Source organism: Zootoca vivipara, chromosome 8 (genome assembly GCF_963506605.1).
Source record: "Zootoca vivipara chromosome 8, rZooViv1.1, whole genome shotgun sequence".
Classification (NCBI taxonomy): domain Eukaryota; kingdom Metazoa; phylum Chordata; class Lepidosauria; order Squamata; family Lacertidae; genus Zootoca; species Zootoca vivipara.
Window position 1 is genome coordinate 78368696 of NC_083283.1, and position 17910 is coordinate 78386605.

Consider the following 17910-nt stretch of genomic DNA (forward strand, 5'->3'; position numbering starts at 1 on the left):
ATCCCTATCCTGCCCCAGGCACTGTCAGCTCAGACCCCATTAACGTGTGTGTGTGGAATTAAGTTTTTTGCCCTAATGTGCAAAAACCAAAACAAGGAAGGGAAGGCAGTGGGCTGCATCTGGCCAAGGAAGAAGCATCAGTAATATTTTTCTGCAGTGCTCCAACAAAGAGAATTGCCTCTGAAGGTGGAAAACCTTTTCCAAGATGTGTTGGGCATTAACAACATTTTCTTGCCCCAAAGTGCAACACTTAAACTGAACTATATTTGCCATTTTAATATTAATTCTCAGGGGACAGGAATGTCACTAGATAAAGATAACTAATAAATTAGATATAGATTTCTGTACAGTATGTGCCTAATTTTAGACATATTATATGCTCAGCTGCTCCCATTAATGCAACTCTTAAGTTTTAAAGTACATTGATTGTGAAAATTAAAGGACATGACTTTATAGAACAATAACAGCTGCTATGTTACCTTCGAAAAAACTCAAATGGCAGATGCCATTCTTATGAATGCAGTAATGAGCAATATATGCCCTGTAAGATTCTCCAACTGAGGAGTTCCATCACATTTTTCAAGGGTGGCAAGGATACAAAAGTTAACTGTTAGGGTCCTTTTACCCTTTATTTTTTTTTCTTATTCTTTAAATATAACATGGTTAACTGCTTTGGAACAAGCTAGGATACAAAGCCAATTTCAAGTCATGACTTAGTATCTTTGCTAGTTCTGAAGCTGTTAGCCACAGTTTCCTAGTTCAGAACAGAAAACAACCGTTAACTGGAGTCTTCCTAGTTTGCTCCTTCATGTCAAAGGAGGGGAAAAGAGATCTCATGGACAGCTGCAAGGCACATACATACCTTGCCTTATTAACCCAAGAAATGATCATCTGATTGCAGCAATTGCTCCTGACCTAGAGAATTGTGGGAGCACAAGAGCCCTGCTACATACATATGTATGGAGTCAAGTGCATAAGCCTAATCATGGATGTATATGGAACAGGTCATGGGTTTCTGTGTGTATGACTGGTGACAGTCTGTGGTCTGCCACATAGCTGGATTTTGTGCGTTCAAGAAACCAGATCCATGGCCAGAAAGCTTTCTGCAGCCTGATTACATTTGCTGGATCAAAACACTTGGGTACCATACAATGATTATGGATGATGGATATGTAAAAAGACTTTAAAAAAAAAAAGTGAGAGAAACATCAATGCTATGTGTGAAGATTTTTGGTATAAAGAATTGATGACTCACACAGAGGAAAAATCAAAGAACAAAATGTCAGGGATATTCAACAAAAAAGAAAAAAAGGCAGGAGAGAGCCATTAGTAGTGCTTCAAAGCAGGGGGATGGAAGAAGTCACAGGAGAACAAAAACTTGCATCGCTATCACTTTCGTGAGGTTGAATGATCTGCCTCAAAAATGACTCATTTATCCACATTAATTTCTTTTTATAATCTTATTATCTGCTGCTATGTCCCCCCCCCTTGTGGGTGGAGAGTCTGAATGTATGCAATATTGCACACTATTCTTACAAATTAAGCAACTGAACACAATATAGCTTAACAAACTCATGAGATTAATATCTGCATCCATCTTTCCCACTTCTTATTTTTTTATATAAAAAAACACCTTTATTGTCATTGTTATAATCTTTACAATTATGTCAATGTTGGCTTATCCAAAAACTACTGTGCATCTGGTTATTGAGATAATTAAGGGGGAAAGTTGCACCCATGGGATTTTGTTGAAGAAATGTCAAACGTTTAATACAGGCAAATGGTGACCTTCATTTTATGAGGCACATAATGTGATTTACTCTGAAGAAAAGTAATAATAATAAAAAGAGACACCTAGCTTAGAAAAAGGAGAAAAGCGTAAAAGGAAAATATGACAGGAAGGCTAAGCCATCACATTCACATGCTAAAACATAATGCACAGACCCAGTGAAGATTCAAAAACAGCTAATTTGGAAGAGACATGCAACAACACTTAAACAATAAAGCACAGAAAGCAGGAATAACAACCTAAATTAAATCAAATTCGACTTACAGATTTCCCCATTCTCTACATGGAAGAGAAACAAATGTGCAAAAATATTACTTTATGAATACATAGCTATATGGCATATTTTTCTAATATAGCACCTTAAAACACAATATAACTTTATTCATTTTTTAAATTTTTTTATCACTAAAAATTAGTACGTCTCATGCGATTTTTAAAAACAAACCATGGCACACATTCCTAAATGAATGGGAACATTTAAATTCCCCCCTGTTCATATTGTACAACTGTTCTGCACTACTCTTAAAATTGCCCCTCTAATCTTTAATTGTCTCCCTGCATTGTTAATAGTTCAGGGGCAGATACATAGATGAAACTATGCAAATAAGCAACTCCTGAGTTTGCAATCTCCCTTTCCAAAATCTTCCTTCATCTGAAAAAGGAATAAATTCTGACCCAACATAATATTGTATTCATCTATACTTGCAGCATTTAAAATTCCTACTTTTAAATTTTCTGTTTCTTTAGTTTTTATTTTCAAAGCTTTTTATTATGGTGCTTGAGTTTTTAGCTTTTACACTCTAGATAGTTTTTTTTCATGTTAGTTATTGGTTTCAACCATCTTTTTGTACTTGTTTAATGTGGTCTGCAAATTTTTTTTTTGCAGTTGGCTTTTGTGTTAATGTATTTTTCCTCCCCACAACTCCTTGATGCCAGGTAAGTATCATATTTGGAAGGGATTGGATATTTTTCACCTAGAGAGAGGAGAAGCAGGTAGTGTGGGCTAGCAGCTTCGTACCTCTCGTAGAAACAATATCTGACACCACATCAGCTCTCCTCAAAAGGCAGAAAGCAATGAAAGACAAAGCTGTATGATCGTAACTGAGCATTTAGGTATACTGTACAATAATTCTACAGCTACTTGGCCAGATTAAAACTAACCTGTTCGGTTTTTGCCATTGCCATGGCGCTCTTAAATTGCACAATCAAATGTAAATTAAAGTGCTGTTAATTTTCTTTCTGAGAGATAAGCAACCACAGCAGTAACCTTACCGAAGGCCAAAACAATAACTTCTGAAGCAGATAGGTCAGCAGGGAAGGTTAACGTGGAGACATAGGAACATATTGCAAGTGCATACACATAGGCTGCAATGCTATAAACCAGGGGTGGCCAACTCCCAAGAGACTGCGATCTACTCACAGAGTTAAAAACTGGCAGTGATCTACACCCCCCCCTTTGGGGGTTCAGGTCAAGGTTGTTGAGCTTTTTTTTTTTTAGGAAGGAAAGCCCTGTTTTGAGGGGGGTTCAGGTCAAAGTTGTTGAGATTATTAGGGAGGAAAGCCACATTTTGGAGGGTGCAGGGCAAAAGTGTTGAGCTTTTCTTTAGGGGAGCCAAAATTGTTGAGCTTCTTTGGAGGGAGCCAGTGATCTACCAGTGATCTACCACAGATGTCCAGTGATCTACCGGTAGATCACAATCTACCTATTGGACGTGCCTGCTATAAACCATAATGCATATGAGGGTCTCTAGATCAGTGCAGAAACTCACTTACTTCTTTTGGGGAACAGATTTCTATCACTCTATTATTAATCTTCCTAACAAATCACCTGTTCTTCCGCTACCGTGCATGACAATTACAGATGTGAAGTCAATCAGTTATTTATATTAAAAAGCTCAACCCATTTTCACATTTCTTTCTCTACAGAAATCTAGCAAATGCTCCAACTGTCCTAGTTTATAACAGAAATAATATTTATTGTAGTGTAAATAAGGATGGACCTAAAACTATTTCTCCAAATTACAGAAAGAATCTATATCAATTCTGCTTTAAAGGATATCAAAATCTAAATTGTACAGAAAACATATATCACATTCTTTTCAGATTTAGTACTAACTTTGTCATGCTTTACAAATTAAACTATTACTTATTTTTATGTTCTGAAAATAATGTATAAAAGAGGGCTTGGATAGCAAATTTCTAAAGAACGTAGTACTTCAAAACAACCCATGTAAAAGAGATGATAAACATAACAAGCCATGTTGTGACACATAACCATGTCATTTATTTCCATAAAAACAAAACACAACATTGTTTTTTTCCCCAATCTGTAGGTGCTGCAAGTCCTGGTAATGATTACTAGGATTACATCGCCATCTAGTGGTTACTGAAACAAAGTGGTTCACTTCCTTATAAAGGTTACAGGTAGGTAGCCGTGTTGGTCTGGGTCGAAGTAAAATAAAAAAATTCCTTCAGTAGCACCTTAAAGACCAACTAAGTTTTTATTTTGGTATGAGCTTTCGTGTGCATGCACACGCACACGAAAGCTCATACCAAAATAAAAACTTAATTGGTCTTTAAGGTGCTACTGAAGGATTTTTTTATTTTCCTTATAAAGGTAAAGGGACCGACTCGGGGGTTGCGGCGCTCATCTCGCGTTATTGGCTGAGGGAGCCGGCGTACAGCTTCCAGGTCATGTGGCCAGCATGACTAAGCCACTTCTGGCTAACCAGAGCAGTGCATGGAAAAACCCATTTACCTTCCCACCGGAGCGGTACCTATTTATCGACTTACACTTTGACGTGCTTTTGAACTGCTAGGTTGGCAGGAGCTGGGACCGAGCAATGGGAGCTCACCCCATCGCAGGGATCCGAATCGCTGACCTTCTGATCGGCAAGCCCTGGGCTCTGTGGTTTAACCCACAGCGCCACCCGCGTCCCTCACTTCCTTATAGTACCACTGAAATAATGATGTCGCTATGATACCATGCCACACGAAGCATAAAAGTTTTACAGAAGGAAACACCCCTTTTTCTAAATATATTCTGTCTTCTTTTACATTTCACAAAGTTTCCTACATTTATGGCTCCTGCTTACTCATAAGCCTTCAAACTAAAACTCAGCTCCTGCTGCACTCAAGAGAGCAGTACTGAATGTAAGATACCTAGAGAATAATTAGAAGACAATTCTGTTCATTTCAATTCAGAATTCAATTCTGTTCCCGGTAGTACCGGGAAGAGGGCTAGCAGTGTGTGTATAAAGAAAAATAAATTATTTATATCTTCAGCATTGGATTTTATGATTTTAAGGCCTTTACACCTCCAGAATCTAACTAGTCAATGTAGTCTTACTTCTTCTATGAGCTACCATTTCTAGAATGGTATAAACCCATTCTATTCAATACCATTAAATGTTAGTGCGGGTTTGATCAATGTTATCAGAATTTAATGCCTTAAGTATCTACTTACGGTTTCATACTGAAGATATCCTTGTAGCTTGACAGACAAGCTTCTTTATTTTTATGCTTCTCGGATATAAGCTTTTCTTTTGTCCAGGTCATTTGTATTTTGTCTGGCGTAGCAATAGCAGTTTGAGATTTGACCATGCCGGTTGAGCGGGATGCTGTGTTTCTATCATGGATTAACTGAGCCTGACCAAACACAAACAAGCAATTTAAAGATCATTTTGGCAAGTCGGGGAACTCAAAGCTGCAGAGGCCTGTAAATACCATGTAAATACTTTGCTTCCTTGTACATAAAAGCAGTTCATGTTCAGCTTTTGAGAGATGCAATGTATTCAAGATGTTTGTTCACCAGTTTAATGACAATAATTGTCGACATTATTAGTTCTAAATGGGGCTGGGGGATCATTCCATGGCCCATCAAGGGGTAGAAATAATGTATTTGACCCTGCAGATACATTTGTCTGTAGTAGGATGACTTACATGAAGGCAGCTGCTCATTTTGAAGAATATATTTATACACACATATGGTACAGAACACACATTTTCCTGAGAGTTGCACTTCACAGATTGATTCTGTGGCAAAGGTGAACCCCATGGAGGCACATTCCAATGTCTCTTGAGCCAAACGTATGCCAACAACCATGTTTCCAATTTCTTTCCTAATGATTTATAGCATGGAATTTGCCTTTTATTCCCATTCTTTGCTACCTCTTACATAAGCAGCTCCTGTTCCAGAAGAGGACCTCTCTTCTTATCGCATGATTGCAGAGTTTACTCAGGTTGGTGAAGTCCCTTGTCAAAAACTATGTCAACCAGATCACCTTTATCTATTTGCTTGCTGACACTCTCAAAGAAGAGTTAATAACAGTTACGTTAGTAAGACAGGACTCACCCTTGCAGAAGCCATGCTAGTTCTGCTTCAGCAAGTCTTGTTCTTCTATACGATTGGTTATTTTATCTTTAACAACACTGTCCACCAGTTTTGCTGGGACAGGCAAGCTCACCAGCATATAATATCTAGGATCCTCCCAGGATCCCTTTTCAAAAATTGGTGTTACATTGACAATTTTACAGTCCCTGGGTATGGAGGCTGATCTGAGGGACAAATTACATACTTTTGTTGGGAGAGTTACAGGTAGAGTTACAGGTAGGTAGATTACATGATAATATAGCAAGCCACATGCCATTCAATGCTGTTTCCATAGATGGCGCTACTATTCTTTGTTTGGAGCAACATGACAGTAAAGTGTGAAAGAGTTTTGGCTCATGGAACTTCTGAAACAAAATCTGGCATTTAGGATACTACAAAGCCAGTGTTTTTTTATTGCTGAGTAACAGCTCTGGTGTAAAATCTATACCTTTCTAAGCCTGCCAAAGCTTAAGTGGTGTAAGCTTTAAAATTAAAAATTGTCACAAAATAGCAAGCTCACTGGTTGTAGAAACTGCATCACTTGTCACCAGAAGTCACAGCCACCATCCAAATTGTTCATTAATATCTCACCTCCATATTCATATTACCCGCTATCACAATAGATGGGGGGGGGAGAGACATTTTAACAGCTTCAAAATATTGATATTTGAGTACAGTGGTACCTCGACTTCGTCTTCATAAGTCGAGGTCTTTGGTTGTTGAAGCGCCGCTTCTGCGCATGCGTCGAGCGTGCACGCCGCTTTGCACAGGCGCGGGGCGAAAAGACTTTCGGGGTTGTCGACTTTGGAAGTCGAAACCTTCGGAAGTTGGAGCGTTCGGTTGTTGAGGTACCACTGTACTATGAAACGTAGCAGCATAGCAGGAAACACTGCACAATAGAAAGGCTCTGTATGTCACCTTAGTATCACAGTACCTGTGAATACAAGTCTGTGACATCCCCCCCCCCAAAAAAGATGGGAAGTTCTTTCATCTCAAAAAGTCTAAAACGTTTAAACCTACTTACTAAGGAAATAAACAATAGCCCGTGTGTGTGTGTGTGTGTGTGTGTGTGTGTGTGTGTGTGTAGCATATGTAACCAGTTCAACCAGAGAGCATTTTCATTAAGGTTTGCATCAATGCACAAAATGCTGAAATGCTATAATTCTGCTACAAAGTCTTAATTACATTACTGAATTATCCTAAAACTAGTTTGAATTAACATGTATGCATTTTCGCTTATACTGCTATCATATTCCTTAATTTCAATAACCGAGAAACATTCTACTATTTATTGACAACCTGTTCATCAAAGAATGCAGAACAGTGAAATGAATAATGAAGTAATAAACACAACAATCTACCACACTAGTGTTAACAACAAACAATACAGACTTGTTCCAAAGAGGAGATACTATCAGAGGGATAAAGCCAAACAATATCCAATAAAGGAAATTTAGATTAATGGTTGTTTTTTTATAAAAAAAATACCTCAGGCTTTAGGACACAAATTATAATTACTGATAAACAGTTACTGCTGGATTGAAAACATTGAAGATCTGACAAATCATGGGATTTAAATACAACATTTTAAAAGAACAGAAAGGGTGACATTTACTAAATTCTAATTTTGGATTATTTTGTTATCACTTCAAACACACAACTACACCGAACCTACTAAAGGTGATCTACAAAAGGACATTCCACATTGCTAAGAACTAAAATTAGGATATCCGGGTTTGAACACAAGGAGCCACACTTGAAGTGCCATTTTAAAAATTATAACTGGGCTTAAAATGTATTATATGTATCATGGCATTCTGTAGAATGTTAAAGGCAATCATTATTTCTGTATGAACAATCAAGATTCAGAAACACAAAATTATTGCTGCTGTCTTATTAAATCTAAGGAACTTAACAAAATGAGAGAAGAGCTACAATTTTGCACACAGCCGAGTGTGATAAAGCTTGAGATTTCTCATAAATATTGGAATTGCAGTAGATTGTGATCAATGATTTAGCTTCTAATTTAAAAATAATAATAAAGAACCTTATTGTTGTAGGTTTCCTGAAGGGAGTGTCTTCAGTGTTAACCTGGATAGCCTTTAAATATTTCTGTTAAATATTGCCTAGACTTGTTTGATTGGTTCAGAGTGACAATTCTGGTGGTCTTATGATTTCTTCATGGAAGAAATCACTGCAATAAATATAACTGCAGAATGTTTATGAACAGATTTATTCCAGGAAAGTTCTGAAAACAATTTTCCTAATTTCTGTCTTTCCTGGAAACTCAGAATTTTGAACATGTGTGGAGAGCAGTACCACAAATCTTTCTTTAATGTACATAGCATTGATACCAGATTCAGGGGCCTGGGTCCCCTATGAACATAAGACTTGAATACCATGTTGTTCAACCAAGTGATTCCACTAAAGATACCAGAGGGGGGGGGGAATATTCAGAATGATCTATTCTAAAAAGCTGCACATTGAAATGTCTATTTTAAAAAACCCATCTGCTTTTATACCGTAGGGATGGTACTCCCTACATATAATAGTGTAATTAGTAAGAATTAGAACAGGTTAGTGGTAGTAATTAGTACAGCTATGGTTTACAATGGCACTGTAAGTGTTGTAATGGGAAGGGAACAGTCAGGTGGGTACAATTTCTACCTCTTCCTCCTGAATGTCATTAGGTAGCAGATTGTCTACATCTTGACCAATACATTGTGGGCTAGAGCGGCTCTTCTTTCTGATTGAGCCACGAGACTCGTCAGTGATGCTCTGAATCTGGGACAGGAAGGTCACCAGGCACAACCGGAAAAAGCATATCATTAGCTCATAAAATACAATGGCACTTATTAAACAACAGAAGGAAGCATAGTACGTCTAAACAATGGGTATTGCAGTGGGTAACTTATCATGGATCGCAGTGGCGGCCAGAGGGGAGTAGAGCCACCATGCCACCTGGCTTCCTATCAGCAGTGCCGCTGCTGCTTATGGGGTGGGGTTGAGGGTGGCAGCTTCCTTACTGCCTCCACCTCCTGTTAAGGGACAGCAACGATGCTGACCTGAGGCAAAGAGCGCAGTGGTGCTCCTCCCCACCATATGATGCTTTCTGTGCTCAAGTTAGTTTTCCAATACGAGAGTAATTCTGAAAATCCGAAGACCCTACAGACAATCTGTCTGCTAATCTGTCTGCTAATCCGTTGTTAAAAAGTTGAAGAAGCCCACTAATTCAAATGTTGATATAGGGGATTTGGAAGTTGTAGGTTGGGCCTCCACCCTAGACAGGGAAATTCTTGTTTCAAATCTGTGCTGTCCTTTAATGTTTTCAGTGGGGAAAAAAAATCTAAAGGGAAGTCTTTTATTAGAACAAAAAATGTATTTTTTTTGTATTTTATAACCATTTCTCATCTTCACCTTCGTAAGCATGTACTTGTGGATTGAACCCTCTTTGATATAAATGGCACTGCTCTTGTAGGTAATAATAATAATATTTTTATGAGTTATACCCCACCCATCTGGCTGGGTTTCCCCAGGCACTCTGGGCATATATTTTATATATATATATATATATATATATATATATATATATATATATATATATATATATATGTGTGTGTGTGTGTGTGTGTGTGTGTGTGTGTGTGTGTGTGTGTGTGTAAAAACATAAAAAGCTTCCCAATACAGGGCCGCCTTCAGGTGTCTTCTAAAAATTATGTAGTTCTTTATCTCTTTGACATCTGAAGGGAGGGTGTTCCACGAGGGCGCCGCTACCAAGAAGGCTTTCTGCCTGGTTCCCTGTAACTTTGCTTCTCACAATGAGGGAACCACCAAAAGACCCTTGAAGGATGACCTCAGTGTCCAGTACTGAATGATGTGGGTGGAGATGCTCCTTCAGGTATACTGAGCCCAGGCCATTTAGGGCTTTAAACGTCAGCACCAACACTTTGAATTGTACTCGGAAATGTATTGGGAGCCAGTGAAGATCCTTTAGGACCAGTGTTATATGGTCCCGGCAGCCACTCCCAGTCACCAGTCTAGCTGCCACATTCTGGATTAATTGTAGTTTCCGAGTCACCTTCAAAGGTAGCCCCACGTAGAGCACATTGCAGTAGTCCAAGTGGGAGAAAACCAGAGCATGCAACACTTTGGCGAGACAGTCCATGGGCAGGTAGGGTCTCAGATGGAGTACCAGATGGAGCTGGTAGACAGCTGCCCTGGACGCAGAATTGACCTGCACCTCCATGGACAGCTGTGAGTCAGGGAGAACAATGTAAATCCAAGTGACACCTTTCACCAATTACTAAATATGGGATTGGATCTTCTAGAAAGCATTCATTCAGCAAACCTAAAGGTAAAGGTAAAGGGACCCCTGACCATTAGGTCCAGTCGTGACCAACTCTGGGGTTGCGGTGCTCATCTCACATTATTGGCCGAGGGAGCCAGTGTACAGCTTCCAGGTCATGTGGCCAGCATGACAAAGCCGCTTCTGGCAAACCAACAACAACAATCTTTATTACGGTCCATAGACCCATCAATTCGTTACCAAGCGATACACAGCTGGGACACCCCGCCCTCAAACCACTCAGACATCTTACTCAAATTCGGAATAGGAAACATTAGTTCTTGTGACCACCGATAAAAACTTTGCCACTGCTAGTGTTCTGGCATTTGACCGGTCTTCCAATAGGAACCTGATATAGAAATCCTCTGATTTTCCTGGGAGCAAGGCTAGCAGGGGTGAAATCACTTCAGCCCTAGCTTGCTCAAACTTCCCACAGGGCAGCACAATGTGTTTTATAGAATCTACATCATGGGTGCACGAGCACAGTCTTTCCTGGTAGGGTACTCCTCTCATCCTGCCCTCCAGCACTGCAGAGGGGAAAACATTCAGTCTTGCTTTTGTGAACAGCCTTCGGTAGTTTGGCACTGTCAAGTTTTGAATATAGGCTGCTGGCTTAAAGACATGCCCATATTGTACTCCTACTGCCAATGGACTGCAGATCGCAAGTGATTGATGTCGTAGATCACTGTGTGAATTATCCCAAAGTCTTTGCTTTAAGGTCTTTAGGGCACCTTCATATCCCAGGCAATAGAGTTGGGTGGGTGACAGACCTAAAGCAGTGGCTTTTCTCGCCATGGTTTTCTGCCATTGGCTGATGTATTCCTCATTGTTCAGGTATTTATACAGTCCCTCCCCAAGTTCAAATACTGCAATCTTGAGCCAATGTTTTAGTGCAGCCCACCATGCCTTTGTTGAAATTGGGCATTCACCCGTTTCTAGCAGGAGTATGGAATTTCGAACACAATTGGGCACCTGAAGCAAGGATCGAATAAATTGTGCTTGGAAGCCATCTAGCTTAGGCAGGTCCCCATTCTGCCAGACGTTTGCTGCGTACAGGATTTGGGGGACAGTTTTTGCATTGAATACTTTTAGAGCTGCTGGTACATACTTGCCGCCCTTTGTATGGAAGAATCGAAGTATGGCTAGTTTTGTAATCTCCGCCTTTTGAAGGGAGGTTTGCCAGTGGTACTTCCATGATCTTGTATGGTGGAATGTTAGTCCTAAATAGCTGAAATGTTTAATCTGTTCAAGTTCATGGCCATCCAGCGACCAGTTTAACCGGGAAAAGCTTCTTTCAAATACTAGGATTTTTGATTTTTCATAATTTATTGTTAAGCCATTTCCAAGACAATAATCAGAAAATTTCATCAACAGGTGTTTCAAACCCGGTCTGGTGCGTGAAATTATGGCCGCGTCATCAGCATAAAGCAGCAAGGGGGTCCTTCTTATACCTATTTTTGGAAGGTGACCACCTGCGTCCATTAGGCACTCTTCTAGATCATTTAGGAATAAGCAAAACAATGTTGGGGCCAGGACACAACCCTGTCGAACCCCCCTACTCATTTCGATATTATTTGATAGCTGTCCCTGCTGACCGCATCGGACCTGCAGTTTGGTTCTGTTATATAGGGCTTTTATAAGAAAGAGGAGACGTTTGTCCTGTATTATCTGATCTAATTTGGTCCACAAATGGGATCTGGGGACAGAATCGAATGCTGACTTCAGATCCATAAATGCCACAAAGAGCTTGCCCTGAAGCGGCCTGGTATATTTTTCGGCTAGGAAAGACAGCATTAGGCAGTGGTCTGTGGTTGAGTGATTCTCTCGATAGGCTGCCTGGGCTTCAGATAGGATGTTATATTCATTAAGAAAAGTTGTCAGTTTATTACTTAGGAAGCAGGCATACAACTTCCCAATTACTGATAGCAGGCTAATTGGCCTGTAATTTGAAGGTTCTTTAGGGTCGCCTTTCTTGAATATTTGGACGACTATAGCATGCTTCCAGCTTTGTGGTACTTTGCCTGAGCTGTTTACCACTGTGAAAAGGGCCGCCAAAAGCGGAGCCCACCAGAGCTGGTTGGATGTTATAAGTTCCGCTGGTATAAAGTCTTTTCCCGGGGCCTTGCCATTCTTCAGTTTCTCCATTAATGTATAAATTTCCTCCACTGTAAATGGTCTCCAAAGAGGTAACACTGCCAGTTCTGCACTGTCAGCTTCCTGAGAACCGATGGTAAGGTTTGAATTTTCCATAAATATATTTCTGAAGTGATTCTCCCAGACCTGGGCTGGAATGGCGCAGCTGGGAGTTGAAAGGCTAGTTTTCATTGAGTCAGAGACCAGTTGCCTGGCAAACCAGAGCAGCACACGGAAACGCTGTTTACCTTCCCGCTGTAGCGATCCCTATTTATCTACTTGCACTTTGACATGCTTTCGAATTGCTAGGTTGGCAGGAGCTGGGACCGAGCAACGGAAGCTCACCCTGTCGCAGGGATTCGAACCGCTGACCTTCTGATCAGGAAGCCCTAGGCTCTGTGGTTTAACCCACAGCGCCACCTGTGTCCCTCAGCAAACCTAACCAACATGAATGCTCCTGCTCATTTCACAGTTGGGCTCATCCTGGTGGATGATGCTTCATAAATTAAAATTGCTGCCCCAAATAATTTGATGCCTTGGATAGCTGTTACACCTTGATTACATTTCTAATACCTTGGGGAAGGCCAATAATGACCTCATTAATTAGCACCAGAGTTCTGGTTTGCTCATACATTGTTTTCATTGTTTTTAAAAATAAGAAAATAAAATGGATTACCTCTCTTTCCCTTTCATTTTTAGAAAGCTGCATTTGCTTTAGCATCTGAGATCTCTGCTCCATCACAAGGGTCTTCTCATACGTAAATGCTGAAATATCATTTTCAAACTGGAAAAATAAATAAATGTGATTTGCAATAAAATGAAACCATATGCAAGTAACGCTGATGTTTGGGTCAATCCCCCGAGACTATCCCAAAAGCAAAGAAAGAAAGAAGAAAGAAATAAAGATGATAAAAATAAAAAAGAATGAAAATGGAAGCATTCAGTTAAAATTGCATGAGAAATTGTGCTAATTTTTATTTAGAACAGATGCAAACTGTCTATGTAGACTCTGATTATTTAACTGCCCCTCAAAATAGGGGGGGCACACATTCTTCCACTGTTCTGCTGCAACTTATGTTGCTGAAACATACAAGTTACACATTTCCTCATGAAACATATACAGCTAATATACACTATGAAGATAATGGATTCTTGGACAAGTATTATGGTTTACATATGGTTTACATATACAGTTAAGTCTGCAATTTGCGTGCATTTAACTCATGCACATTCAGCTTTATGCACCTGGTAATTTTTTTTAAAGGAAGGAAAGCGGAAGAAAAGGGGTGCAGTTCTGGGGAAATGACTTTGGCAAACCCATCCACTATTGAACCCATTGTGTTTTGTCTATATATGATTTTGGCTTCAAATGCGTTCCCCGGAATGTAACTCCCAAATAAGTTGCGGGCTTACTGTAGTCATACTCTCATCCTCTGTCCCCTTTTCAGATGGATATAAGTATAAACACACATACTCCAACCTTATTCAACTACATTCTCCAGTAAAGGGAGCTAAAATAGAGGCCAGTTTCCTCTCTGTTGGGACCACAGCCACAAATGATGAAAATATGAGAGAAGAAAGGGTCCCTCACGTCTAACTTGCACTGGTTGAAAAGACTGCCCACTCAGCCCCAAGCTGGCGATGCATTTGTGCAGCCAGATGTAAACTCTTAAAGGAGCATTCAGATTTCTACCAGGGTGGAAGAAAAAATAAATGGACATGATCAAGCCAGTTTTTACACTAGTCCCATTAACTTCAGTGAGACACTTTTACACACCTGTTTTAACTTTTCCACTGAAATCACTAGGATGTGAATATGCTTAGCCCTGAATGGATCATAACCTAATCTGGATCGGGAGTGTTTCAAAATTATATTAAGTGTCTTTGGTTTTTTTTTAAGACACTGATTTAAAATGAAATAAGTGTCATGGACAAAACAAAACAGCGCTTGGCTTTTCGTGCTGTCTGAACCCAGGCTCATGATTTGTCTCCACAAACAAGCTTGACTGGTGAGAGGAGAACAATTCTTGGTTATAGCTCGGGGTTTGTTTGCATGAAACAAACCCCAAGCCCGAGGCATACATACACACACTGTTATGTGAGTTGCTTTGGGGCTCACTAAAAGCAGGGTTTAAAAAAATAAATAAATTACACATAGGTATCTTTTTCCACAAAGGACATCTTAAATAATGTTCCTCAGCTAAGGATAAACATAAACATTTAATGAAAGCATAACTGGGTGCATCAAAAACCTTACCATTTCAACAACCTCGACCTCAGCATTAATTCGAAGATGGTATAAAAACATTTGGAGATCCTTTTTCATTTGAATACTATTGTCATCCATTTGAGCTACAGTAAAGATGCGCATTTTACATTTTCTCCACACCTGTCAGTAGGAGAGAACATTTTTTATTTTTATTTTTACAAATGTGGAAGTGATTTCTCGTAACTTTATAGCTAGCAATGTACTGCTGGTGGTTCTTTACTGTGGTTTTCTGCAGCACTGCAATCCTGCCTAATGCCCATCTCTCATAAGCTTTCCACTACCAGCAGAAGTCCAATGTAGCTGGACAAGAGAAAAGTGAGGAAGAACAGTGGCTTCATGCACATAATCTCCAGCCTTTAAAATTTCTCTGTATGCAGACAACTTCAGATATTGCATCATTCATGGCCTTATGCTTACAGAAACACTTCTTAGTGAAAGAAAACCAGGCCTTCTGTTACACTCCAAAGTTTATGGCACAAAGAGATCCTGCACTGACTATATCTCATGTCCGGGCTACTTTCACATGCAAAAGTTCCTAGCCTCAAAGAGCTTACAATTAACATTTGTTCATTTTAAAGCAAAGTTTCCCAATGGAAAGAAAGGCTAGTACCTTGTGTTGTCGCAGCAGGAAAGGAAGCAACATCAACATGCCTCCGTCATGAACAATCCACCAAACATCTATGTTGCCCTCACTAAAACGCTCTTGATTTGTAGGGAACAAGTCTATATTTTTGGCAACTAGAAGAGCTTGCTGTGCAGCTGTTGTTTCTCGAACAGTGTCTGAAAAAAAGCAACAGGACTGCTGAAACTTTTATCCTTTTATCCTTGTTAGGAACCCAAGAAGCTGCCTTATACCAAGTTTGAACACTGGTCTATTTAGCTCAGTCAGTATTGTCTACAATGACTGGCAGTAGCTTTCCAGCATTTCAAGCAGGAAGATCTCCTAACTCTGCCTGAGACTGAGCCTGGAATAGTCTGCAAGCAAAGCGGAATCTGTACCACTGAGGTTTGGCTCTTGTCATGTGGGACATATTAAAGGTTTAATAAAAGTTTGAGCTGTGTCTGTGCCACAGTGATGCACAAAATAATTAAATTTAGATAACCTGTACACTTTCACATTGCATAGTACATCATTTGACCAAAAGAAGGAAAGCATCTACAGAATACACGTAACATTTTTTTAAATAACTACTTGAGCCAGAGTTGATCGGCTTTTGTATTCTCAGAGGTCCATCCTTTACCCAAGGCACAAGATCATACAGATGTTAAATAGCACTAAGCACAAGAAGAAAACTCTGCAAGACTCCACAGTCCAATGGCCACGGAGTCAAACTGAAATCATCCAATGTTATTCTCTGGAAGTGACCCCACAGTTAGGAATGGAACACAGTAAAACAGTGTGACAGTACCACTCCAGGAGGACACTAAGGTCAATCTATGAAATGCTCTTTTCAAAACCTCTATTTCAGGGCACTGTTTCATACTGGAAATGTTGACCATTCAGAGGTCAATTAGGTGAATTTTTAGATGAAGTGTTACTATATTGCATGTTGTGATTATGATTTGTATAACTTGTACAGCCACACATACCAACAAAGTTTTTCCAAGAGAAAGGATTATCAGTATGCTTCCAGGACTGAGGCCATGCCATCAAGACTGTGTTATGCTTCATGCCTCCAAGGCCAGCAGATTGAATCAAATGGGAAATTCCATCTCTAACAGTGGATGAAACCACAATCTGGCAAAATCCTTTGGTCCTCTCTGCTCCAATTAATGATCGAATATTCTGTAGGGATAAAATATACATAAATACTTATAAACACTCAGAATATTAAAGCATGAAGCATTTCCTAAAAGACTGTGGAAAGTTTTATTAGGGTTTTTGTATTGTTCGGCTGTAAACATACAGGAAGGAAACCTAAGCAAGCAGGATTTCTGGCAATAAAATCAGGCTTCTCTTTTGAAATAAGTATTTCCTATTAAGTTATATTTCAGACATTTAAAACATTATCAACCAAGAAAAGTCACGCAATTCTAACCAATTACAATGACTATTAAACTACTCCCAGAAATACCAGTTTGATATTTAACATTATTAAATAACAAGGTTGAATTAGAGGGAAAGTGTTAAATGAAAACACTTAAAGGCCTAAAGTGAGAAATTGAATTACTGAACTAATTATCACCTTTGTTATCTGGAAATTAGATTTACTACTTAAAAATAAGGTGCAAATATATCCATTTTCATAAATAAGAGGAGATTGGGAATAATTAGAAATGCAATCTTCTAGTGTGATGTGGACTACTAATTACATATAATATGCCACTGTATTCAACTAACTCATTTGCCCTAATAAAAACTAGTGCAAAGATTCCAGAGAATACAACAGGAATTTCCCCCTCTCCTGCCCCAGTGATCCCCAAATCTGCTTTGGAGGGTTGGGGGAACCCCTAGAACATATTTAGGGGGAGCATGGAGGGAGTGCGGGAGAATATTTCATTGCACAAGGAAAATCTGTGCTGATGGAACCTTAATAAGAAGCCTTTGCTTCTAAAGCTAGAAAATCTGTACAGGCCAGAGCTATTCCTGGTTTTAAAGCTATCCTTGGCATGATCTGCATTTATTCTTGAATAATTTTTGCAATATATGTTGTATAGATAGGAACCCTGATGCTTCCCAGACTCCCAAGAGAGGCTCACCTGGTGCCTTCTTCATGGCTGTTTTGTTATTTTTTTTTTGTTATCTTAAGACACTGGGCTTCTAAGGAGTGACTGGCCTTACCTCCTCCTCTCTGTGAGTTAAAAAGCTTTTATATTATGCTGTCTTTTCTTTTGTTCTTGTATTTAATATTTCATTTCATTTTACTTTATTTTTTTGGAGTTGCTCAGAGAACACGTTGCTGCACAACCTGTATGAATACAGAGTTTATTCAAAGCAAATAAAACTTTTATCTTTCCAGTAGCAAGGGACAACTGTAAAATTGTGTTGAGAATACAATAGA

General features: G+C 39.4%; 1 protein-coding gene across 4 annotated transcripts in view; it reads right to left on the minus strand.

Annotated features, from left to right (window-relative positions):
* The window catches only part of SLC12A7 (solute carrier family 12 member 7), a 106277-nt gene that overhangs the window by 6923 nt on the left and 81444 nt on the right, over positions 1–17910 (minus strand). For 3 of the 4 annotated variants that reach the window (XM_060278058.1, XM_060278059.1, XM_035126082.2), the window contains exons 18-22: positions 16499–16694; positions 15519–15688; positions 14897–15028; positions 13316–13423; positions 5256–5437 (exon numbers count right to left, since the gene is read on the minus strand). In XM_060278058.1, coding sequence (XP_060134041.1) covers positions 5256–5437; positions 13316–13423; positions 14897–15028; positions 15519–15688; positions 16499–16694 — 788 coding nt within the window. Of the gene's footprint in view, positions 1–5255; positions 5438–8819; positions 8946–13315; positions 13424–14896; positions 15029–15518; positions 15689–16498; positions 16695–17910 lie in introns of all 4 variants that reach the window. The other variant, XM_060278060.1, reaches the window with a different exon arrangement.